At 40.9% G+C, this 26,993-nt stretch overlaps 2 protein-coding genes across 2 annotated transcripts in view; one reads left to right on the forward strand and one right to left on the reverse strand.

The window, feature by feature from the left end:
• The first annotated feature begins 5,026 nt into the window (after nt 1-5,026).
• On the forward strand, nt 5,027-11,864 carry LOC139689960 (uncharacterized). The gene is made up of 4 exons (XM_071587108.1): nt 5,027-5,617; nt 5,806-6,580; nt 7,556-8,604; nt 11,826-11,864. The coding sequence occupies exons 1-4, from the start codon at nt 5,027-5,029 to the stop codon at nt 11,862-11,864; spliced, it is 2,454 nt and encodes an 817-aa protein (XP_071443209.1).
• A 28-nt stretch (nt 11,865-11,892) lies between these two features.
• LOC139689958 (cell surface glycoprotein 1-like) overlaps nt 11,893-26,993 on the reverse strand; it is a 49,386-nt gene continuing 34,285 nt past the window's right edge. The window contains exon 6 of the mRNA XM_071587106.1: nt 11,893-11,910. Within this exon, the coding sequence (XP_071443207.1) occupies nt 11,893-11,910 (18 nt within the window). The remainder of the gene's footprint in view (nt 11,911-26,993) is intronic.

Raw genomic sequence — 26,993 nt, forward strand, 5'->3', positions numbered from 1 at the left:
TACTGTCTTGGAATATTTTAGAGCTGTTGGTAAATCTCCTGTCTCAAAACATAAATTGACTAACATTGCTAATGGTTCCGCAATGAGCACAATAATGTCCTTTATTAGGGAGTTAGAAAGACCATAAATATCCTTACTGTTGGATTTTTTAAATTTTTTAACAGTCAATATAATATCAAGTGGAGTAAAAAAATTCCATTTAAAATTAATGTTATTCGGAGGAAGATTTTGCAGCATATTACCAATATTGGCAGCATCAACTTTTCGAGAGAACAAATTGCCTTCAACAGCTTTTAAGAAAAAATTATTTATAGCATCTGGGGTGAAAGGAAGATTTTCTTTTCCATTACCATGACCAATTTCTTGATTGATTATACTCCATGCTGCCTTTTGTTTATTTTTTGCATTCAATATAAAATCCTTGTAAGCACTATTTTTTGCACACCTAACTCAATTATAATAATCTCTTTTGTATTTCAAGTAGGTCTCTTTGTCATGCTGGCTTCCACTGGGTTTGTAAGAGTGGTAGTAACTAAGTAAATCATTTCTCACAGAAGCAATGATCAAATTCAGGTCCTTCAATATGATCGCAGATATTTCAAAGTGCAATTCCAGACAGAATTTGTCCAAGTCAACTACTTTGAAGGGCATACCTTTCAGGACATAAATACAGGTACCACCATTTTTTGCTACAGATCGGCAGTAGAATGATGCCAAGCCAAAATCACTAATGTTATACACATCAAATTCATTTCTTGCAATCCAGTGCTCATTGAGACATAGCACATTGTAGCCACCATGTTTGACTATTGCCTCTATCTCCGTTATCTTATTACGTAGACATCTCACTTTTTGGCAAAATAAATTAAAACTATCTAGTCAAAAGGACTTTTGTTTTGATATTCCCGTTTCGAGGCGGGTAACACGTTTCTCTAAGGAACACTTTTCTGTAGTGTTATCGGTGTGGCCTTTTGTTGCTGAGGTGGATACCGGTGCATCACTAGTTTTCAACTCGGAGTTCGGATTTACCACCGCAGCTGACCCTTCAGCAATATTCTCTGTCTTTTCATGAGTAGGGGTCAGTTTCCGCGGTTTGATAGATAGATAGATAGATAGATAGATAGTGGTCTTTATTTGGGCGAAATTGAGACCAAATGGTCCCTTCTTCCATTTAACCCATCGTCATATACATATTATATTAGCCATTAAACTTATAAATACAGTCATATGTACACATAAATACATATAGACAGACATCAATTCATTAACACAGATTTGCACATCAAAAAGAAAACAGTATATACATATATATAGACACACACATACACATACATACACATACACACACATACATACCTATCATACACATACCTACACATATACATACATATCCACACACACATACACATACACACATAAACATACATACATGCATTCATACACATACATAAATACAAACATAAGTACGCACATACACACCCATACATACATACACATACATATACATATATAAATTAAGAATACACCTACATATACTCAAATTAAATGACAGTGAAGTCAACAGTACAATAAAATGAGGAAAGTCTGAGCAAAGAATGAGGTTTGTGGGAAAAGCTAGGGAGAGCGTGGCATTGCTCAACTAGTAAAAACCCACGCAGGAAAAACACCCACGAAGAGAAGGGGGATGTGAAAAACCTGCGAAAACCCTATTAATTAGAGGAAAGATACATGTACATTGTAACAATCATTTTACAGAGTATACATATTATTAAGTTACTGAAATTGAAATGGAGAAATTAAATACATTGACAACACATGCGGAGTAATGAGAAGCGTGATGTTTCTAAAAATAATTACGCAAACTCCTACCGCTTGAGATGACAAAACAAAAAGCAGGGTAAAAAACAAAGTAGACACAGTGATCTGTATAACAGCTGAGTGGAATGACGGAGGGATACTGGTTAAGTTAAGTACCTGAGGAAAATGAACTTGTGAAGTGCTCTTCTAAATGTTGTTGTTGATGAAGAGTTTTTTATGTCATCTGGGAGAGAGTTCCACAGACGGCATGCTGTAACATGAAAAGATTTGTGATAGATTTCCGTGCGATGGTGTGGGACAAGAAGTTTGTTATTACCCCTGGTATTTCTGTTGTGGATTGAGTTGATGAAGAGGAAGTTTTTGTATAGATAATTAGGGGTGTGCTTTGAAAGTATTCCGTAGAGAAGTGAAAGAATATGTAAATGCCTGCGGCCTTCTAGCTTTAACCAGGATACTCTATTAAATGAGTCGGAAATATGATCGTATTTCCTAAGATCACATATGAACCGCACACAGGAATTATGGGTCTTCTGGAGTTTGGTTTTTAGTTCGCCTGAAAGGTCTTGGTATACTACATCACAGTAATCAAAGTGGGGTATGAGAAGAGTGGACACAAGAAGCATCTTTAAGGAGGGGGGAGCAATGTGCTTTAACCTTTTCAGTGAATGCAGGGATGAGTTAATTTTTCTGCAGATAGCAATTGCATGATCAGTCCAAGATAATGTTTCATTTATGGTTAAGCCTAAATTATTTACTGTCCTTAGGTATGGTATGATAGATCCTTGCAATTTTAGTGGTGGTAGTTTATCAATACTTATTTTAGAATGTAGTTTATGGTATCCAATTATGATGGACTGACTTTTGATTGGGTTTATTTTCAATAAATTTTTTATTCCCCATAATGACAAAGCAGCCAGATCTGCATTAATTTCGTTTATAATTGTAGGTAAGGGGATAATTACCGGTGTGGGGGTAAAATTTCCCAACTTTCACTTCTACTGGCCAAATATCTTCTTTAAGAAGTTGATCCTTAAGGCTAATTGGCGCACAGAGTTTAAAAGAATTATAAACTTCACCAACTCTCAAATTTTCACATTTGAAGTCATTCCCAGGAAATATTCCTGACAGATGCTTCTAAATGTTATCAGGCGTTGCATTGGACTGGACACGACCAACGTAGAAGAGAGTCTTGCGAGGAACTCCCACAAAATTGCACATAACAGCAGGCTGCTTACAACTCCCAAAAGCCGTATTTCGTTTGCGTTTGTTTCTCTTGTAATTCACCTTTTGAAAACCTTCAAAGTAGTAGGGACGTATGGAGAAGAATTACGCTAGGTACAGAGGCTTTCATAAGGAGGAGAGAGTTGATGAATGGGACGTTGAGTAAGGATATTAAAAAAAGACTCGGGAAACTTTTGATATGGTGCAGAGTTATATAAGGTGCGGAAATGTGGTCATTGAAGCAGGAGGATAGTCATGGACTGGAGGCTTTTGACATTTGGGTGAGGAGAAAATGGAGAAGGTGAAATGGACCGAGAAGAAAACCAATGAGAAAGTACTTGGTATGGTGGGTGAAGAGAGGGGTTGGTTGGGAGAAATCCTATTGAGGCAGTAAAAATGGATGAAGGGCATATTGACCGACAGGGGACTGTTCAAGATGGTAATAGAGGGGAGAATGTGAGGCAAGCAAGAAAAGGGAAGGAACAGGATAGGGATGTTTCATTTAAGGATTCAAGTTCCTTCTAGATTATTATTATTAGGAGTTAATTTCATTATTCCCTTGAAAATTGTATCTTAGCACAACAGTCTGATTTACCTAATTTCTCTTAAATTTTTAGTAGTTCTAGGATTAATTTGTCCATAAAAACATTGCCTCATTTTGCTTCCAATAATAATTTCAATGACCATATTTTCATGAAGAATTTCTAGTCTTTGAGCTATTTTTGGTATCATCATGATTACTGATTTGCCCTGTAAAATTAAACCTACATATGTTTTATATCCTTATTATGCTTTTTGTGTGCAAAAATATCAAAATCTAGAAGATGCAAAGGTACGATTCAGAGCCACTCAAAAACAGGCTAAGCAGGCAGGTTTCATATTAATCATTTACGTTTAAATACTAACAAAACTCAGCATATTGTATGCAGTTGTAGTATATAAAAATGTACTGATGTTGAAAATTCCAAAATACTAGGAATTAATATAGATAGGAAACTTAACAGGGAGAATCACATCAGTCAGATCTGTAATGAACTGATTAAAGCTCAACTTTCCCATTTCAAATGAGTATCGTTTAACACTTGACCATGTCTTCTTTCCATGTCATTTCAATTACAGTGATGAGTTATGGGGTCATTTCCCTAAACATATCATACGAATCTTGCTACTACACAAGAGAGATTTTTGCTCCCTTGCTAATACACCACAACGTGATTTCTGCAGACCATTTTTAATTAGCTGTGGAGTCATGATTGTACACCATTAGGGGTAGAGCAAATCTTAATAATACTATTTTTTGTGGATTTTCATCAACTTAGGGTGCATTTCATATTGTGAACATTCAAATGTAAAACTATCTGTTTTTTTACACTGTTTTTGTAAAACTGATTGTTTATTGAGAGATGACCAGGTGGAAATGAAATCCTTTGAGTTTGGTGCATTCATCAAAATAAATCCAAGAACACTACATTAAAACTGCTAATTCTTCAAGGAAATTTGACAAAAATTATGATGGGTGCCATTTCATTATGTTTGCACATTTTGGTTTACAAAATTCTCCATAATCAAAGGACAACTGATGCATGTTCCTTCATCATACTTAATGAGAATTTAACAGTTTAAATGAGCGTGCCATTTTATTGGTGATGTGGCGGCGCAAGGAGAGCAGACGGAACGCACGGTGGAACTTATTTGTTCCAAGTTCCGGAAAGTACCACCAGGGGGACACGGCGTCGCTACGACAGAGAAAGGTGGACGTCGGTCGGGAGAGTCAGTCTGCCGCGAATGAAGAAGCAAGCTGTACGATCGCCCTCTGTAAATCCGTTTCGATAATAAACCCGTTGAGTTTAACGCTCGAGTGTAATTTTTCCTAACGTCCACTAGCGTAGAAGGATACCCCTTCATTGGTGACCCCGACGTGATCACGTGTGAGCTAAGGTTTGCATTTTTTTTTCGTTCTGTGACTGGAAGCGCCACGTGGTGCAAAATGCCGCCTCCAAGCAACGGGGGCGAGGAGTCAATCGTGAACAGAGTGACGATGCGAGTTCCGCCTTTTTGGCCAGAAAAGCCGGCTCTATGGTTTTCGCAGCTGGAAGTTCAGTTCTCGCTAGCGGGAATAACGAGTGAGGCGACGAAGTATTCCCACGTGGTCGCCCAGTTAGACAATCGCCACGCGCTGGAAGTGGAGGACATTATTGTGAATCCCCCCAGGGCAGACCCATACCAGAAGATCAAGGAGGAATTAATCCAGCGACTTTCCGTCTCACAGGCGCAGAAAATACGGCAACTCCTTGAGCACGAGGAGTTGGGGGACCGGAAGCCATCCCAGTTCTTGCGCCATCTACGGACGTTGGCTGGCGTTGCCGTGCCAGACGACTTTCTGAAGACGCTGTGGATGAATCGCTTGCCATCCCACACACAGTCCATCCTGGCCTCACAAGACTCGCTGGAACTGGAAAGCTTGTCGAAACTAGCCGACAAGGTGCACGAGGTGCCGCGCCCCCCGCAAGTCGCCAGTGTCACGCCGCATTCCGAAGTGGAGGAACTTCGAAGTCAGATAGCGGCCCTTACACAACAGGTAGCCGCGTTGACTGCTTCTTGTCCAGATTTTCACGGACGGAAACGTTCCAAAAGCCGACAGCGGCGTGCCCGCAGCCCTTCCGCGCCTCCAGATGCAAGGTGGTGCTGGTATCATGTTACTTTTGGTGCTCGCGCGACTAAGTGCCGTTCCCCGTGCGCCTATAAGTCGGAAAACCACGAGGGCAGGGCGTAATTGCGGCCGACGCCCGCTGCCCCCAGCCTCGCCGCCTGTATGTTGTGGACTCGGTGACGAAGACAGAATTCCTGGTGGACACAGGTTCCGATCTTTGCGTTAACCCGCGTAAGCTGGTGAAGGGACGACAGCCACTTTCTACCTACCAGCTATTTGCCGCGAACGGAACGGTGATAAAGACCTACGGGTGGTTAGACTTAGCCTTGAATTTAGGCCTAAAGCGGGACTTCCGATGGCGCTTCGTAGTGGCGGATGTCGATAGGCCCATCATTGGCGTGGACTTTCTGTCATTTTACAGCCTTTTAGTGGACGTCCGCCGGCAGCGAATAACGGATGGGATAACGTCGTTGGGCACGGGCGGTCGCATTGTGCCGTGTTCGGTCCCGCAGGTGAAGACTGTAATCGAATCATCTCGATTCCATGAGATTCTGACCGAATTCTCAGAGATCACTCGCCCAGCTGGCACACCGAGGGAGCCCCGGCACGCGACCATGCATCACATCAAGGTGACGTCCGGACCCCCCGTCGCCTGCAAGCCCCGGCGACTAGCACCAGATAAGCTCGCCATCGCCAAGAAGGAGTTCGACGAGATGCTACGCAGCGGTACGGTCCGACGGTCGGACAGTTGTTGGGCCTCGGCTCTGCATCTGGTGCCCAAGAAGGATGGCGAGTGGCGTCCCTGCGGGGATTATCGCGGTCTCAACGCGCGGACCATTCCCGACCGATACCCGGTGCCTCATATCGCCGATTTTGCGCACAATCTGGCCGGTAAGACTGTATTTTCGCGTATTGACCTCGTACGCGCGTACCACCAAATACCTGTGTGCCCCGACGACATTTCAAAAACGGTAATCATCACGCCATTCGGACTCTTTGAATTCCCGTGCATGCCGTTCGGCCTGAGAAATGCAGCCCAAACATTTCAAAGGTTCATCGATGAGGTGTTAAAGGGTTTGGACCACTCGTACGCCTATTTAGACGACATTTTAGTCGCCTCGATGGACGTTGAAGAGCACGAGCGCCATCTACGTGAGCTATTTGCGCGTTTGCGGGAGTACGGAGTGCTTGTAAATCCCGCCAAATGTGTGCTAGGTAGGACGGAAGTGTCCTTCTTAGGCTACTGTGTCAGTGCATCCGGGGTTAAGCCAACGACGGCGAAAATAGATGCGATTAAGTGCTTTCCTGTCCCGGAAACTGTGAAAAAACTGCGCCAATTCTTGGGCATGATTAACTTTTATAGACGGCTCATTCCAAAGGCTGCGGCAATCCAACTGCCACTTAACGATGTCCTAAGAGGGGGAGTAAAAGGGAATGAACCTGTGCGGTGGAATAACGACTTGGATCGTGCGTTCAATGAATGCAAAGACGCCCTCGCGCAAGCGACGTTTCTCGCGCACCCAGACGTCTCTCTGCCCTTAGGCCTTTTTACGGACGCGTCGGACGCCTCGTTGGGCGGAGTCTTGCAGCAGAGTACGAGCAACGGTTGGCAGCCACTCGGTTTCTTTACCCGTAGACTCACTTCCACGCAGCAAAAGTACAGCCCGTACGACAGGGAACTGCTTGCCGTGTATGAATCTGTTAAATATTTTCGGCATATGCTCGAGGGTCGTGAATTTTCAATTTTTACTGACCATAAACCCCTGATTTATGCCTTCGCCCAAAAACCAGAAAAGTGTTCCCCGCGTCAGTTTCGGCATCTAAATTACATTGCCCAGTTCTCCAGCGACATCCGTCATCTTTCAGGCAGCGAAAACGTAGTCGCGGACGCCCTTTCAAGGGTAGAAGCTGTGAGTGGTGCCATCGATTACAGCGCCCTCGCACGTTCTCAGGCGGAAGACGACCAGCTCAAACAGCCCAACGATTCCCTCCGGTTGAAAATGATGCGCATTCCCGAGTGTGAATTTCAGTTATATTGTGACGTGTCGACACCATCAGTCCGCCCTTATGTAACTGAACCCTTCCGGAAGCCAGTCTTTGACTCGCTGCATTGCTTGTCACACCCAGGAATACGGGCTTCCACCAAGTTGGTCGCAGAACGGTTTGTGTGGCCCTCGATGCGCAAGGATTGCCGTGCATGGACACGCGCATGTATTCCCTGCCAGCGAGCGAAGATTCATCGCCACACAGTGTCCCCTGTGGGAGGCTTTGCGCCGCCCACCCAGCGTTTTGAACATGTTCATATCGACATTGTAGGCCCCTTGCCAGTTTCCGCGGGATATCGGTATTGCCTGACGTGTGTCGATCGTTTTTCAAGATGGCCAGAGGCGTTCCCGGTTAGGGACGCAACAGCTGACACGGTCGCCAAGGAATTCTTTCGGAATTGGGTGGCTCGCTTCGGCACTCCACTCCGGATTACGACGGACCAAGGCCGACAGTTTGAATCACATCTGTTCCAGCAGTTGGCGGGGCTCACCGGTTCGAGGCACCTGAGAACCACGGCTTATCACCCCGCAGCAAATGGCATGGTGGAGAGGTTCCACCGCCAACTGAAGGCAGCCATAATGTGCCACCAGTCGGATGGTTGGCCGGACGTCCTGCCAGTAGTGCTGCTCGGTATACGAGCCGCCTGGAAAGCAGACATTGGGGCGTCGCCGGCGGAGATGGTTTATGGTCAACCACTCCGTCTACCAGGAGAGTTTTTCGTCCCTAGCGAGCGGCCGGCGGACGACGACCTTAATTTCGCCACGCAGCTACGGCAACATTTCTCCACCATACGACCAGTTCCTGCGTCACGCCACGGCAAGAAGTCTGTCTTCTTGCATCAAGACCTGTCGTCCTCATCCCACGTTTTCGTGAGAAACGACGCGACAAAGGTTAATCTTCAGCCACCGTACGAGGGTCCCTTCCCGGTCATCCGAAGAGAGCCAAAATTTTTCGTGGTCAACGTCCGAGGTAGTGAGAAAACAATTTCAATCGACCGCATAAAACCTGCCTACACTCTTGAGGAGAACGACGGGACGAGCAGCGCAGCACCCGCATCTCTGCGGGACAAAACACACCCAAGAACCACCACTGCTGCACCTGCCGAAGAGCCGAGAGAGACCCGCCTTGGGAGGAGGGTCCATTTCCCAAAGCACCTGGAAGATTTTGTACCATAGCATCTCACTTCTTTTCGCTAATCCTTCCTTTTTCGTTCTTTAGTGGCCTAAAGTCTACAGAGGGGGTGATGTGGCGGCGCAAGGAGAGCAGACGGAACGCACGGTGGAACTTATTTGTTCCAAGTTCCGGAAAGTACCACCAGGGGGACACGGCGTCGCTACGACAGAGAAAGGTGGACGTCGGTCGGGAGAGTCAGTCTGCCGCGAATGAAGAAGCAAGCTGTACGATCGCCCTCTGTAAATCCGTTTCGATAATAAACCCGTTGAGTTTAACGCTCGAGTGTAATTTTTCCTAACGTCCACTAGCGTAGAAGGATACCCCTTCAGTGATGTTAAATATTTTTTAATTATTGTACACAAACACTCAAATTCAAGGAGACTTCTTATTGTCTTACATTGCTTCCATATTTAATTATATTTTGTTTCCATTGATTCTGAATTTGTATAAAAATAAAGCCCGTCTAAATGCATAGTTTACTCAATGAAACTGCATATAATCAAACATTATCGGTTTGCTGTGAAAGTGAGTACATTAAATGCATTTGAAATATAAAGGTCACACTTGTATCCCTAAATAATGGCATTTTCAAGAATAAAAGCAATGCCAATCGAACAGAATGTAGAAGAAGAAATGAATTCAGGTCACAATCACCATAATTAAAAAGGAGTATTTCACAACAGCAAGGGATTTGTGGCGTTAATAGGTGTATTTGCGGATTGATTCAGCATATTAAATAAAATGGTCCCTCACTACAGAACAGATTAAAAATCTAACTTTACGTTAACTACTTAAATATCCAATCTTCCTTTTTATAACCATTGTATTTTAACAATCCATTTTCAATGATTTTTACTCAATGTATCGTTTGATAATTGCGCATGTGAAATAATACTAATTTCTAAATATTATTGACGATGTTTACAGCTGTCGTTTGACACTTGACTCCCGTTCAATTCTACCAAAAACATAGATCTTAACTAATTCAAAAAAGGAACATTTACAAATATATATTCTACTGAGATTGTTACTGCAGTCAATTCAAGCAGAGCCCAAAGCAATTAAAACATGGCTATCTCAGCAGCAAGTATTATTGTTGTGTATGTAATTACAAGTTCTCCAAATTTAAAAGGCATATATATCACAAAAGATCTCACCCGTCCATTCTTTCCAATATACATTCCCTAAGATTAGCAACCAGAAACAGTATATCCTTGTTTACGCAAATGAGAAGCCATACCATTAAGAATTTTCTCCATGTCATTCATTTGGAAAGGAAAGCCTATGGTCTGTGAGTGTGTAAAGAATGCTGTTTCTGAAGTACGCAAAAATGTTTGTTTTGATTCGTTCATTTGGTGACGCTTTTGCCGTGGCAACAGTAACAAACCAGTGAAGAATGAAATGTTTCGAATTAGATTGAGAATAAGATCTAATTTTAAAGAGAAATAAAGTATGCTCTATGGATACTATATTTTCGTTTATTAGGGATGTAAAGATCAAATACTGAAAAGGAAAATCAAATTATTGGACATGTGGGGAGACATACAAATGTTTGACTTTCCTTTCTCAACAAATATATAATGGCAATTGAAGATGTTTTTCTTTCTTGCAAGCAAGAAAGTCATTTCATGATGTATCCGGGCTTCGTGTTGGTAATATAATAAATAAATGAATGAATAAATTAACCATACATGGGAAGGAGTGTATAAAATATGTAATTATATATAAGAATGCGAACCATTGCCTATTAGTGTACAAGCCTTGGCTATCTTTCCAGCAATGCAAGTTAATATTTTTTAGTTTCATTGTGGTTCTTTTTCTTCTTAGTTTTGGCGTGCTTTGATGGTACTTAAGGTGATGACGCATCGATGTTGCTGACGACCCATCGTCAGCAACATCGTGCACCAACCCACAAGCTAGTGCCATATCTTGCACATGCTCTTCAACTCTTCGCCAAAAAAACTGACTTTTTCTCTAAAACTTCCATGGATTTCATTCACATTATTTGTAATGCTGAAGTCCAAATAGTCAACATGCTGGTGACCTTTGATGTCATCTCCTTTTTCACAAATACGCCTATTGATGACTCCATGCTACTAATCAAAAACCTTACCTCACAGGGATTAGCTAAGAATTAACCTGGACCTCGCAAATTCTTCCTCAGGAACTCATACTTCCTTTGGAATGATAAGCACATTGAACATCATGAAAGTGCAGGCATGGGATCACCCATCTCTTCCGTACTAACCAACATTTTCATTGAGATCTCGCAGCTGAAGGCAATGGTCTTACCCAAAGACACCAACCCGTATTAATATAGGTTCTTTTTGCACCACTTTTTAAAACATTTAAAACCTCAATCCAATTTTGATAAATACATTAATACATAAAAAAACACATAAATAGTTAAAAACAAAATTATTTAAAAATAAAGAAACAGAAACTCAAGTTGTCCGCTCAGATCAGTTTCCTTTAAAAACCTGGAAAACTTACTTAAAAAGTTGGGGTCCTCCCCTTAACTATTGCTAATATTACCTCTTATTTTAAAAAGGTATCTGGCCTTTTATAATGTATTCCCCGACGTCCACCACAGGAAGCAATGCTGTCTGTTTTGAGTTTGACAAGGGCTTCCTTTGCTGCTTTGCCAGCTTTTTCAATGCCTGGTATTCCCACATGACCAGCAGTCCATATGGAGGATGCCTAATTCCCCTTTATCTGAAGGGACCACAGGGTATAATAGATATCCTGAACCATCAGGTCCATTGATGACAAGACGGATATGGATATTAGGGAGCTCAATGAATGCGAACAGATGAAAGAAGAGCCATTACATTCTCTTAAGTCTTTTAGGGCCCTCTTGATAACTGACAGTTTGGCTGTGAATATTCCTGCAAAATATGGTCAATTATTCCCTCAGGACTACATTGTAGTGAGAGACCACCACAAGGACACATGAGGTTTCTAACTTTGGTTCTCTCCTTATACTAAGGGTCATTGGCCCTCTAAATAAAGGATCATGGGCATCAATATAAATGTCAGAGGCAGCTGATGGACAGGGGCTTCTAGAGTAAATGAGCTACCTGGCACCCACCAGCAGATAGATGTTACATCATGTTAACCTGGTAGTAGTATTAAGGGTTTATAGGGTACATCAAGGTCTAAGGTCATTTTGCACCACTGACAAGATGACTAAAATCTCAAATCTATTTTATTTAGGAATTAATAAATAAGAATAAATGTACAAATAAATGTGGGGGGATAGCGAGAGGGGGAGGGGGGGAGAGAGACTATAAAAGCAGTAATCAACCCGAAGTTCGGTGTGCTAGTCGTGTGGAATTCACACATGAACTGCACAGTTTGGAATCAGTGCTAAATGTATAGTTAAGGCAATGTTGGAATTCCTGGAGAAGGAATGAAAATTTTTAGAACAATAGAGCATATCTGATAGCACATCATTTAGCAAAGCATTTAAAATATTTACATTACTCAATTTGGTTTTGTTTTTTCTGTCGAATATCATGTGTATCAATGTGGGTCTATTGCGACATGAGTACAACGTTTTTTATTGTGTTGTGACCACCTATTCAGCGTTGTAGAACATTTAATTTCGTTCTCAATTGCATGACAGTATGCTAATTGACACGTAGACATGTGCCGTATTCGTAATAAATCCTATGCATTAGGGTGTATAAATAGTTCTAGAATATTTGAGTAATAAATCTTTACTGAATGCATCCTGAGAGAATTGCATTGTTTGCATCTGTAATGTTTTCGTGAAACGTATCATATTTGCGGGTTAAAACTGTTGTTATTTTGAAACAAGTGAATAACGGAAATAAGACGTGCGTGTGTGTTTCTAGCCTAATACTAATGAAGAACGACAAAGATTTCCGCGTAATTGTGCCAAAAGCATGCGTTTTGATATGCTCGTCTTTTGATTTGTTTATGTCATGTAGACCGAAGTTTAACGAATCTCTTAGTTTCAAAACTAAGGGTAAATATAGTTTCGTGAAGCTGTTGAATTCCTTAATGTTAAACTCCCGTCATCAACTTGTCACTTCGGTAATATTCTTGGGTATTTATAAATGTACTTACCCAAAAAAGTACTAAATTAGTACTTGTAGTATTGTAGTATTCACTTTTCAAGTTTAAGCTAAGATTCCGTTCTCTCTTCGTTATTTACCCAGTCGCCCCATTTACTACTGTGATTATTCGCATTACGGTAAACTGTCCCCATATAATTGTTATTATTATCCGTTCTGCAGTGATCCAAGTGTAATCAAAGTACGCGGAAATTTGGAAACAAAGAAGAAATCGAGCCAGAATGAAGCTACGAGGTATTAACTTGCATTGCTGGAAAGATAGCCCAGGCGTTTACACTAATAGGCAATTGTTCGCATTCTTAAATATAATTACATATTTTACGTATTTTATATACTCCTTCTCATGTATGGTTATTTATTCATTCACTTATTTATTTAATTATATTACAAAACCAAGCCCAGATACATCATGAAACGACTTTCTTGCTTGCAAGAAAGAAAAACATCTTCACTTGCCAGCATATATTTGTGGTGAAAGGAAAGTACCTTTGCTCTAAATCGCACCTTTGCATCTTTGTGCATTTTTTCCATAATGGACACTTCTTTCATTCAATCCCAACCCTTTTCTTTCCGTTTTCTGGCTTACTTAACAATCTGCCCATCCATCACAGTCTTCAATATTCTCAAGATAACTCAAAAGCAATGGACAATAATCGTCCCATCTTGCGAATATAAATTCATTAATGCCGTTGGCTCAACTTTAGAATTGTTGAAACTTAAATTTTCACATTGAGTAAAAACGGAATAAAAATCAGGTGCATTAAAACTTCCTGAGTTAACTCTTAAGTCTCATGTTTAGATTGTTTTGTTGGACGATTTTGACAAATGACTACTGCATATCAATTCGTTTGTCGATGCTATATCAGGGATGCCATAATGCCATGGCATCTGCAGCTAGGCACTCAAATGGCATCAATGATACCTTTAAAGTAATAACTTCCGATGTCATTTCACAGAGCCAAGGACAGTTTATGGCTAAAAATATTGCCCGATTTATAGTCAAGAAAAATTTTGATGCAGCACTATAATTTAGCTATTCTGCTCTTCGGAATAATAAATCTGTCCACTGTAGGGACATCCCGAGTCTTGATCAAAAAATACTGTCGTTCTGCCCCCTAATAGTTGTGGTAATAATGTGTTCTACAGCTTTACCTGAAATTAATGTCAATTAGATTGTCCTGTAATTGCTGCGTACTTTCCTGTGCCAACTAAATAAAGCGTTATGTTCCCAACTTCACAATCTTTGTGTAACTTGGCTCCGCCAAATATTTGATTGCCCTGTGAGTTTGTGAAAGTGCAAGTCTCCCCTGTTCACATAGATATCAGAATACTTGAAGTACAAATGCTTGAAGCACAAATGATGGAATCCAAATAAGATCCGTTTTTTTGTTATTTAAAGGAAGAAAATTTCCATGGCTTGACGGCGTCTACCTGATTATCAAAAAAACACGTCAAGTAATTGTCACACATAAATTCTTGCTCCTATCTACGGTGTTGACGTACAAGTGGGGTTGGCAGTCGGCACCATGAAAGGAAATGCGCATGCAGACGACACCGGTTTTTCCCGGGAAAGCATATTTTGTCTGCCTTAAACAACGAGATTAAGAATTTTCCCTTTGTTCTTTCCTGAGGAGTTTTATGCAGGGGGTGGGTACCAAAGAGGACCTTTGGAGGAATTGGGAACCTTTGGGGATTACTTTGTTTCCCTCCCCCAGCCGTACGTGCTTAAAAAGGATAAAGAAAATCATTTCATTTCAAGGAAAGCTTTCATCCATTTTTTCCCCTCATCCAACATTGTAATCATCTCATCCGTGATCCATGGTTTCCTAGTCCTTTTAGCGTTAACGATTCCAATAGTGCCTTTTGCGGCTTTCAATAACCTTTTCATGATAGTTTCCCATTTTTCTTCGATAGTACTTAGCCTTTACTATCCTCCATGATTTCCTCTACCGCCTGTTGTTACTCCTTCCTTTTCAAACCATTTACAGCTTCTACATTCCATTTTCTAACTTGCCGCCCCTGCCTTATCTTTTTGAAACGCGCGCTACATTTCATAACAACTAAATTGTGGTCACAGTCCACATCCGCCCCCGGGTAGCTGTGCAAATTAACACACTGTTCCTAAACCTGTGTCTTACCAGGATATAATCTAGCTGATAACTTTCTGAGTCACCTGGCATTTTCCATGTATACCTGCATCTTTTGTGGTGTCTAAACCAAGTGTTGGTGATGACTAACCCTTGTCTCCTTCAGAACTCCAGTGCTTTCTAACCATGGTCATGACTCGTGCCGAAACCCTAGTCCCCCACCTCATCACTATCTCTTCCTTCACCTACCGTTGAATTCAAATCCGCCATCACTATCAAATGTTTCCCTGCAGGAACAGACGCGATTATGCCCTCTAACTAATCGTATATTGTATCGACATCTTCTTCCTTATGGTTGCTCGGTGGCATGTATACCTGAATAATAACCAAGTTCTTCGGTTCTGCTTTTATCTCTGCTAGTAATAATCTATCCGTTACTTGCTCTATGTTACTATGCTTCTTCCTACCTCTTCATTTAATATTATGGCAACCCCTCATGGCATCTTGTCCCTGCCGCTGTATATTATTTTATAATTATCACTCAAGTAATCCCCGCTATCCTTCCATCTCACGTCACATAGACCTAAAATATCTATTCTTCCATTTTCCATCTCTCGCTTAATATTCTCCAGTTTACCCGTCATAATCATTGTCCTAACATTCCACGTTCCTCCTGGCATGGGCTTGTGGAAGTATCATTCCCTCTCGAACACAAATTCGAAGGTTTGAGGTCTTTACAATAATCCAGTGTATTTTGAGGGGCGGAGGAAGTATGGAGACGTGTTCTAGTGTGTGTTATATGTCTACATGGCGAGATTAAACAGTGTGCTGTTATCAAATTTTTGCCTTCGCCTCCTCATCGTCCGAGGTGTATTGATTACCCATTGAGGTGTCTTTTGAGTTCAGAGGGAAAAAAATCAAAATTGCATGGCACAAGATCGCTTAAGGGATCAAGGAGGATTTTGTTTCTTCTCTTTAAGTGAACCCATCGTGAACACAGATTTTACAATGTCCCAAATTTTCAATTATGAAGCCGATACGTACAACAGTATTTATATTCTAAAAATATGGTTTGCGATATATGCTTTTGATATCAGGGATTCGCGTTTGGTCATTTTCAATCAAATCTTCAATGACGAGTTTGCAATGTTTATATTGCCTGTGGGTCAGTTATCGGAGGTCCGCTGCCGGTTTCATTGACCAATTATTGGCTTTTCCAGGCTCACAACCACGAAATTTTACCACCCATCCATTAACAGTAGATCTACATACAGCATCATCATCGCAATGAACAGCCTTTTAAAACGACGATTGAGTCTCAGTAGGAGTCACTTCTATAAGTTGCGCTGTTTAAATTCGCCATGCTGACATATAGCAGGAACACGTCCCCTCGTCTCACCTATGGCAGGCATTGTTTCCATAAAGGGCCCTTTACCGATGATAAACCTCAATAGGAATCGCTTTTCCAGCAGTTGAAAGTTTTACCAAAACAAGGTTTAAATCGTTTTGACATAGCGCTAGAACAAATCTCAAAACTTCTGCTTCTCAAAATACACTTGATTAACGTGACAACCTTGAGGGGAATGTTAGTTCCATATGCCAAGACTAAAAGTGATTCTGAAGGGCATTTTCCTTGTAGTACTAGAACACATCTCCTAACTTCCGCTTCTCAAAATACACCAAATGAACGCAACGCTCTCATACCTTCGCATGCCTCGGAATGTTACTTCCAAGAGCCTAGAGGCCAGGATTGCTTATGGAGGTCATTTTGTTTTTTTACACTAGACCATGTCTCCATACTTCATCCGCTTCTCGAAATACACTGTATGAATAGTTTAACGACCTCAAACCTTAGCATGCCTGTTTAGAGGTAATGCAGCTTCCACATGTCTACTGACCAGGAGTGCTTCTAGAGGTAATTTTGTTTGCATAGTCTACAAGCACGTGTGTGGATTTTGGTTTTCAGCCAAACCTCGTGCCTTCAATATTTATTTTTTTATATAATTCTTTACCCAGACGATTAATTCAGAATTTAAATAAAATAGGAAACTGGGCATTGAGAGGATGTGTAAAATCCCAGATATTATGAATAAAAAAGGGATTGGACCGAGGAGCTGGAAGTGATTGAATCATCATATAAAGTGACCACTATTCTCATGCATAATGTGATAGCGTGACTTAGTGATAACCGTACCCATCATTCAAAATACCGCCAGGTTAGTATATGGTTGCGATTTTAGGACTTCATACAACTGTAAGTAGTTATTAATATTATGTAGGAACGAATGAAACAGTTTTAGTTTCATTTCATTAAGAATACGATGAAAATTTATTGAAACATTAATTAATAGGACTTGCATCATGTCAAATTTCAGGAACTCTAACATTTCTTCCTGTTGAATGTTAGTTAATGTGACACATTTAGATATAACTGTCTACTGAGCTGTGTGTTCAGAAAATAACGAGAAATGTTTTTTTTTCGCGGATTTGGACAGTCCGATAGTCAAGATTTTGTTTTTATTATGTTGGTATGCATGCCCCTTTAAGAATGATGAAATTTTCACCCGTGTTCAATTGTTTCATATTTGTCTATGTGGCAGACGCTAAGGTAGGACGGACGGTGAGATATTAATTTTTATATATATATATAACGATTGTACGGAAAATATCACACGAGCGGCACAGTAATGGGCAAAAGGCTGGTCGAATGAAAGGTTTTGGGAATTGGCGTGTGAAGGGATAGGAAGAGAAGAGAGTGAGGCAGAATTGCAGGAGTACCGGTGATTATTCATTCGAATAGATAAGGGGGTAATGCATTTGCCTCTATCAAAGGATGTGCAATGTTTGCATGAAGAAAGATAAATTATGTTTTTTGATAGGCAATTAGTGTGGGAACGTGGTGAGGGGGCAATGAGAGAATGTAGGGAGTGGGGAGTTGACCTAATAAGAAGACGGGTTTTACATCGGGGATGGTTGCAAGTAGGGGAAATATCAGGAAATTTGTCACGGGGTGGGGGGCCAAAGGGTTGGTGGATCTAAGAAGGTTTTTGAGATTGGCGGGTCGTCTGTTTGCATGACATGGGCATTGGGGTAGTAAGGATGAGTTCGCGTCATTGTCATGTCAAATAGGAGATAGTTCTTCAAGAAAGGTTTTCAGTCTGTGTGATCCGGGGAAATAGGTGGCGCAAAGGTTGAGTCCTGCGTCAGATGTGAGCTTGTTTTTGTGTGGTGTGTGTGGTCGGGCGGAGTGGTGCTTTTTATTTTTTTAGTAGCTTTTCTGGGTAACCGTATTTGAGGAGTGCAAGATGTAGATTGTCAAGGTATTTGTTGAGAGTGGCTGTTCTGTCGCCAACCACGCAACATTATTCTGGTGTCAGGTGTAGGGTCGCAGAGAAATTTTGAGTCTCGAACCTGTAATCTAAAATTTAATCCCCCAAGTGATTCATTAACATTCCAAGATAATTTTTCAATTCCTCATCAAAATACTGGAATCTTATCCACTTATAATTTTGTTTTTTCCCTTTTGTGTATGTAGTTTGAACTTATTGCTCTGGCTAATCTAGTGTAACCTGCATTCATTTTCATATTTCTGTGTCGCGTGCTACTGTTTACCGTCATGGCTATGCCTAGTTATTCCCCGCTAAACCATTTCTCTCCCCATTTTGAGTCGACTTCACTAAGGGGTTCCACTAACCTAGATGATTTCGATCCTTCTGTGCACTCAATTTAGCCTGCCACCGCAGCCTCTCCTACAGGGAATAATCCATTCACAAACAAAACATTGGGGAACCGTGTCTATTACATTCTGAATTTTAGCGGTGACGATGAGGTGACGGTCGAAAAATTTTTAGAATGCTTAAAAATCACGAGGCACCTTAGCTCTTGGAATGAAACTTATACTCTTTGCGTAACCCGTTTACACCTGCATGGGCCGGCGGCAGAATACGCTTTGGCCAATCCTCGTATTCTAGAGTGTCTGAAAAGGTTTTCCAGAAACCCGCTTAAGAAGTTCTTAGCTCGCGTTTCCCTCCTCTCCCTAGAACGGATGCTTTCAAATTGCGTTCAACTACTGGCTTCAGCAAAAGTTAATACAGTGCAGAACTCAAGAAGCGCTCGCTTTTTGCCCCAAAATAACTCTGCCGGTAGTAAATCCGCCACGTACGAAGATCCTATGCGGCCGAATGCTACAGATAACACCTCAAATACCGGATACACTGCAAAATGCTTTTCCTGTGGGTGCGCGGGCCACATAGCTCGCGATTGTCGCTCTAAAACTCGAGCTTGTTTTAACTGCGGAGCAAGGAGACATATTTCCCGAGACTGTCCCCCGCTATGCATCGAAATATGTAAGGAAGTTGGCCACCTTCCAATTAATTGTCCAGAGTGCTCAAACTGAATGGCCTCGGGAAACGGGATGACCCCGACCAGCGGGTTGGGGAAGACCTCATCCTATCCATCACTCCAGTGAAAGGAATGACGATTAGCGTGCAGATTATAGGAAAATTACGTCATTTCCTTGTAGACACAGGCGCGGCGGTCACGATACTTCACGAAAGAGTGTTCCTTTTAGATACATTAGGAATAGCCCCGTACGACCGCGCGTGAGTGAGAAGCGCCTCAGGTCATGTATTAATGACAAACGGTCAGAGTCGCGTACCTTTCTGTATAGAAAATCGTGTTTACCCTCATGATGCTTTTGTAATAAATCTAGGGGACACACTCAATGAAGGCATATTTGGCTTGGATTTTATGAAAAAGTATCGTAGCTAGATTTATTTTGAGAACAAGACCATTAAATTTGAACCTGACCACATGATGTCTTTAGAATCTGTATGCAGTAAAGGTGAGGAAGTAGATTTCATTTCGTGCGAGAATCCCCCATTAGGACCCTGCGAAGAGGCCGACACGGTGCAACACTGTTTCATAAACTGAATGACTTCGTGGATAATAGCGATGGGACGGGTTCAAGGAGTTCCCATTAGTCCGGCTACTTTTACGATGAGGAAAATGTGCTATAGAAAGTTGACCCTTCGGAGATTGAACCAATTTTTATAAAATGTGCACCCAAAAATATGCGGAAATTCATTTTGACTCGTTGCCACGATAATTCCCTATCAGGAATCATCGCGGAATCAACAAAATGGTGGAAATCGTCCAGTGACACTTCAACTGGAAAGGCTGTTATTCGGACACCCTCCAGTACGTTCAGCATTGCATCGAATGCCAAAAGAGCAAATTACGCGTGAATAATATCCCATTACAGCCACTGGTTGAAGCCGCCTACCCAGTTGAGAAATTAGTTTTGGATATTGTTGGACCACTACCCCTATCCCTCCGAGTTAACCGATATCATTTTACTCGCCAAGATTATTTCACAAGATATCATGTAGCCTTTACGATTCCAGATCAATCGGCCAAAACAGTAGCAGGATTTTTTTTTCGAGCACATAATTTGCCGTCACGGTGTGCTTAAATATTTACTGGCAGACAGAGGTGCAAACTTCACTTCGGAACTAATGAAAAACGTTTGCAGGGAACTGAAAATAAAATCTATCTTCACTTCTCTCCATATAACCCCGCCTCAAATGGTCGTCTAGGGCATGCACACCATTCCTTTGCTTCCGTGACTCCCCATTATGCAGCCCAAGACCACTCTGATTGGGACGAACAACTGGGCTTTGCATTGCTCACTTATCGAAACAGCAAGCACCAAGTGGTCAAGCACGGAAGTTTTTTCCCGTTAGGGAGGACCCTCCAAAACAGTTAAAGTTAGAAGCTCGGTTACCGCAGACATAGAGGTCCTGAAACACGGAAGACGTCTCCTAGCTCATATGCGTAACCTTTTACCCTCACCGCCAGATAATCCCTTACCCCTGTTTTTACGTGACGGCATGGCATGGAAGCCCTACAACTACAGACCATGCACGAGCCCTCAACAACCAAACCAAAATACAAATTCTCAGTCGTTTCCTTCTCTCCGTAACCCTTGGCAAAACCATCAAACCGAAATCGTGGAGACCCCTCAATCATCTCTTAACTCTCCCTCAACCTCCGATCAACACCCTCCGCCACCCTCTGGACCACACTCTCCCTCAATCAATGACCAATCATTAACTGCAAATATAAGAACTGCTCTATTGAGCATAATTACGAAACTTCTCTCTCCTACTGACAGGAAACCCCTTATTAGCATCTTCACCAATGACCTTATAACAGCCCTTCTTCAACTTGTAAATGGTGCCTAACTCACAAATAAACAACCACTTCCTTAAAGTTTTGCAATGGAACATAAATTGCATAAAAAACAAAAAACAAAAGCTTGAAAAACCACTACAACACGAAGGCGGGCCCTTCATAAGCTCCTATTTACCAAAAATATCGCAATTCACTCACCGCCTTTCCCTACCCACTTCCATCATCACCCCCACTCCTCCGATATCCTGGATGTAGTTCTATTATCCGCAGATATCGCATTCCATATCCTTAACCTAGATAACTCAGCCTCGGACCACTGCCCCATATTTTACTGCGTTCCTACCGTCGTTCATACAACTAGAAGAGTTAACTGGAAACTATTTAAAGAAAACTGCTTGGCCATTAAACTTGTCCCATCTCCTGCTAGCACTCCAGGCAGCAAAGAGAAAGCGGCTCAAGATTTTACAAGCACCTTAACCAAAATCATTCATCGCTCTTGCTACCCTCTTTCTCCGGCCTCCATCGCTGGTGCCATACTACCTCCGGATATTTTGCACTTGATTTCACTTAGAATTAAGGCCAGAGCCCTCATGGCAACGCACTCATCTCTGCCAAGATAAAATCGGCTTCTGTGCAGTTTGAAACGTTGTAACATAAAAAACTAGAAAACATTGGGAAAAACCTTGGCATGAGAAAATAAGTTCACTCTCACATGAGGATAATTCGGCATGGACCCTAGCCCACTGTCTGCAAAGGAAAAAGGTACCCATCCCGCCAATACCACATAATGGGAGAGCAGTATACGATGACTGCAATAAAGCAAATACCTCTGCCGACTCCTTCGATTGCATTTTTAAAAACAATAATACATCCTTGTTTGATTCAGAAGCGTTGATCAGCGTCTCTGGCCTTTCACTTTGCCCATTCCCCATATTCCTGGAAATTACTCCTCAAGAACTTTACTCCATTATGTCCCACTCCAAAACCAAGTCATCACCGGGACCCGATCAAATTTCCTACCTTCACCAGAAAAACCTTCCTAAATCTTTTATTAAACACCCACTCTCTATCCTCAACGCCTGTCTTTCCCAATTGCACTTCCCAAAGGCAAAACAGCTAAGATAGTACTCCTTCCAAAACCCGATAAAAATCCTTCTTATATCCTGAATTATAGACCTAGTGGCCTGCTCTCCTGCTTGGGCAAACTTCTAGAAAAATGCATCTTAAACAGGCTACAAGAAGAAATCTCGGCCCTAGACTTGATCAGACCTGAGCAAACTGGCTTCCGCCGTCGCCATTCCATGACTCAGCAAATAACAAGATTGGTTGAACAGATCACTTTCGGCTTCCACATCCACAAGCACACCCAAGTAGTCTTCTTTGATCTCCAAAGAGCTTTTGACAAGTTCTGGCGAACTGGTTTAATACATAAACTGCTTAAAACCAACATATCAGTATACCTAAATAAGACCATCCCCTCCTTTGTTTCAAACCACACGTTCTTTTTAGCCCTTAACAATGCAAAATCAACTACCCGGTCCATATCCGCAGGCTTTCCTCAAGGATCAATTTTGTCACCCGTCCTATTACACCTCTACATTAACGACCTCCCCTCCGACCCAAAAGCTACCTCTATGCGGATGACTCAGCTAGAGCGTCAACTTCCTTTGATCCAAATAATGCCGCGAAAAATGTCCAAGAAAACCTTAAGAGCATAGCAGAGTGGATGACTAATTGGAAACTAACCATTAACACCACAAAATGCGTAAACGTAAACTACGCCAGAAAATGGAAGAAATCTCTTATTACTCCTATCCACTATGGCAGGGAAATAATCCCCCAGGCATCATCGGCTAAATTTCTCGGTGTACAAATGGACAGTAAACTCACTTGGCAAGCACACACTCAATATGCACTCAACAAGGCCAATTCAGCCGCTTTCTTATTCTATCCCCTCAGAAAACGCACCAGTCCCCTTTGTCTTCTCACCAAGGTACTGTTACTTAAATCTATGATACCACCTATCTGAAGGCTACCCAGCCTGGGGTTCAATAGCCGCAACCAAATCGAAGAAAATGACACGCTTCCAAAATAAAACTCTGCGAACCCTTGCCAACGATGCCTGGTTTGTAAGAAACTCAGATATTCACACCGATCTAAAAATACCGGACCTTCTAACATATCTAAGCGACCTAGCCACGTCATTTCAACAAGCAATAGGAAATACTGGTAACCCATTATTAGAACCTTTATGGGATTATCCTGATAATCCCCATTTCAGATACAATTGTGCTAAAGCAAGCATAAATTGGCTGTCATAATCTCCAAATATAATACTGTCACAAACTGCAATAAAATATACTCACTAGCTTAACTTCGCCCATAAACCACTTATAACCTGCGACCATTGATCAGCCTAGCTGGATATTGGTATAAGATAACGCCCTAGCACCTAACGGCGCAGTCCAAAAGCATCGTTTGGTCGGCCGGTAGCAAGACCCCTATTCTTCTTTCGCATCAATAACGACCAATGAAAAAACGTGGAAAAAGTGAAAGAAATTGTTTACGATTTAATCAGCATAATCAAAATATTCGGAGAGAAAACGATTGAAGATGTATGGCATGTCGCAATTGGCTCATTCTAATTAAATTATTTATATATAGAATGTTTTGGGTATTAAAAGCGAGAGAAACAGCAACATTTCTCCATAATTTTCGAAATTTGAATTACAAACACAGCGGCAAATGAAAGTTGCTCAGGATCAGTCACACGCAAATGAAGTCATCGACGATTTAGAATTATTAATTCCTGTTGAAAAATAGGATGACGAAACAACATTGGGATTAAAATGATATGACGTAGAAACTTAAGGCATGATTTACAAATTCTTTTAACCATATTTTTAAAACACACGAAAATCATTCCCGTTCATAAAATCACATGTCTATTCTTAGTGGCTGTGACATGCTTGGAAATGGCAGCTCGCTTCCTATCCAATCTTTTTGCTTGTTCCATCCTTTTTGGCACAACAAACTGCACACATCCTACAAAGCTTTTCCTTCTTCTCTGTAGGTGGAATATACTTGGGAAATTGTAACTTTCATAGAGGTTCAAGGATTTGTTCTACTGAAGTCCTTCCACCCTCAGATGTTATATCATATGCAATGTACCCATCAATTACATCTTCCACTAGTTTGATTCTAAATTCTGAACTTACCCTTTGGTCCACCACCCTTTCTCTGCAACAGAAATCCATTCCATGAGCCTTGGTCCAACAAGTGAAAAATGTTTTAAATAATTTTTGACCCCCTTTTTTCATAATGGGGAAATTAGTCAGGTGCTGATCTTCCCTTTCTACTCCACCTAATGTATTATTGTACACAACAGCAACTTTTGGCTTTTATAGCACCATTTCCTTTTCATTTATATTCCACAAATTCCGTATTATGTACTGTAAAGGGTACAGAGACGTGACGGCCTTCTTATCTTCCCAATTCATAGCAATCACTTTGCCTTGCTGGAGGGCAGTCAATTCCTCCTTTTTCAACTTCTTTAGTCTATACGTCATCTAGTACTTCCTTCCTTTTAATTCTCAATGTCCCATGTCTATCGGTTCCTTTCGAAACCAATAAATCAGCCAGCTCTGAGGAGGTCTAATAGTTGTCTGCAGTCAGGATATAATCTTTGACCTAGCACAGGTTTCATTACTGCTAGCACAATCTAAGTATGTATTAGAAAGATTGGCATATTCCACGTTCAATACTGACCATTTCCTGTGTACAATAAACACAGTAATCAATGCTGGAAGGTCGGTTTATGGGTGATGGTAGAGTTCACCCTGTACTTAGCTCTATACAGTCGGTGAAATTCACACATCAGGGTATTAAGGGAAGCCAGTTACTATCACTGTGGCAGATAAGGTTGTCCAGGAAGATTGGTACCAGAAAAAATCACATAGCTTGACTGGAGCATCAGGTATCCTGAGTGCCTTGCCTAGGGTTTGAACTCAGGACCCTCCGGTCAATAGTCCAATGCTCTACCCCCCTAGACTATTAAGACCCACATTTTTCCTGTAGAAATAATAATAAATGACCATATATATCCAGACTTAGGCTTAGAAAATCTAACCGTTTCTACCCCAAATCTGGCTCCTTTCAGGGAAACATACTGCATCAGTGAGAGCTCATCCTTGTACAGTTGTTTTATGAAGAATGATCAATGCAAAACAACACACTAATTTCAATAGTATTTATACACTACCAATCTATAAAACTTGATTTTTTTTTAACAAAAGAATCAGTATAGTGGTCAGCATATAACTTGATTTCCACAGTTATTAGTTCAATTGAGTAATCATCAATTAATGCCTGAGAGCATTGAAGAATTCCAGCAGTTTCATCAATCTCTAAATGAAAAGGATGAGAAGCAGTCAAAAGAAATCTTGGAATTGGTGGTTAGCGATGTTGCTGGGAATCCATCGGACACCAAAACACCCATGCATCAAGCAATTGGGCAATCAAACCTTCTTCATAAATCTGGGAAAATATGTCCGTTTCTGGATCTTTCATTCTGAGGTAATGAAGATTAATATTTAATATGTTTGTTTTAATTTGAGTTTATAAATTTTCCAAAATAAAACGACAATGAATACATAAATGAATTAATAACTGTTTAAACGAGTCTGCCATTAAATTAGTTTGATATTTTATAATTTTGAACACAAACTTTATAATTCAAGAAGACTTCTCATCGTCTTAAACTGTTCCAATATTTCATCGAAATCTGTTTTGATTGATTCTGAATTTTTTATGAAAATAAAGCCTATAAAAATAAATAAAATATACTCAATGAACCTGTATGTAATCAGTAATTATTAATTGGCTTTGAAATCGCGTGCATTTAAAACAATTGACTTATATATGTCATACATATATTCTAAAATAAATGGCATTTCTAAGCCAATAGATGCCAAACAAATATAATGAAGATGAAGAAATGAATTCATTTTACAACCACTTTAATTAAAAAGGAGTGCTTTATAATATGGGATTTGTGGCACCCAATTGGGTAATTGCAAAATGGCTGTGGAAATAACTTAAGAAGCCCTATCATCTACCGAGCGTGTATTAAATACAGTTTATTTTATGTTTAATTTTTCAATATTTAATCTTTCAATAAATTGTATTTTAAAAATCCACATTGAATAATTTGGTCTCAATGTATTGGTTGATCATGGAATACATTATTAAGTATTATTTTCAATTTATATTGACATTGTTTACGGCTGTAGTTTGGCACTTGATTCCTGTTCAATTCCATCCAAAACATAGACCATAACTACTTCAAAAAGGAGAATTAACATATATATTTTCTACACTTAGATGGATACTCCAGTCAATTCAAGCAGAGTTTACGATCAGAACAAAATTAAAAGACAACTATCTCAGCAGCTGGAAATCTTGTCGTGAATGAAATTTGGTGTTCTCCAGAATTTAAAAGGTATATGTTTCATAAAAGATCTCACAAGTCCATTCTTTCCATGTATGGCGTAAATAGGAAGATTTAATATTTTAAACAACAAAGCTTATTATATTTGAACGAAATTCTAGATGGTAACTTTGCAAAAATGTATATATCTATTGTCGCAAGTATGCGACATGGTACTCCTTCCCTGGCTCCTCCGAATGTCCCACGTGACC

The sequence above is a fragment of the Hetaerina americana genome, unplaced genomic scaffold, assembly GCF_022747635.1.
Source record: "Hetaerina americana unplaced genomic scaffold, ioHetAmer1.1.p SCAF_299, whole genome shotgun sequence".
NCBI classification, from domain to species: Eukaryota; Metazoa; Arthropoda; class Insecta; order Odonata; family Calopterygidae; genus Hetaerina; species Hetaerina americana.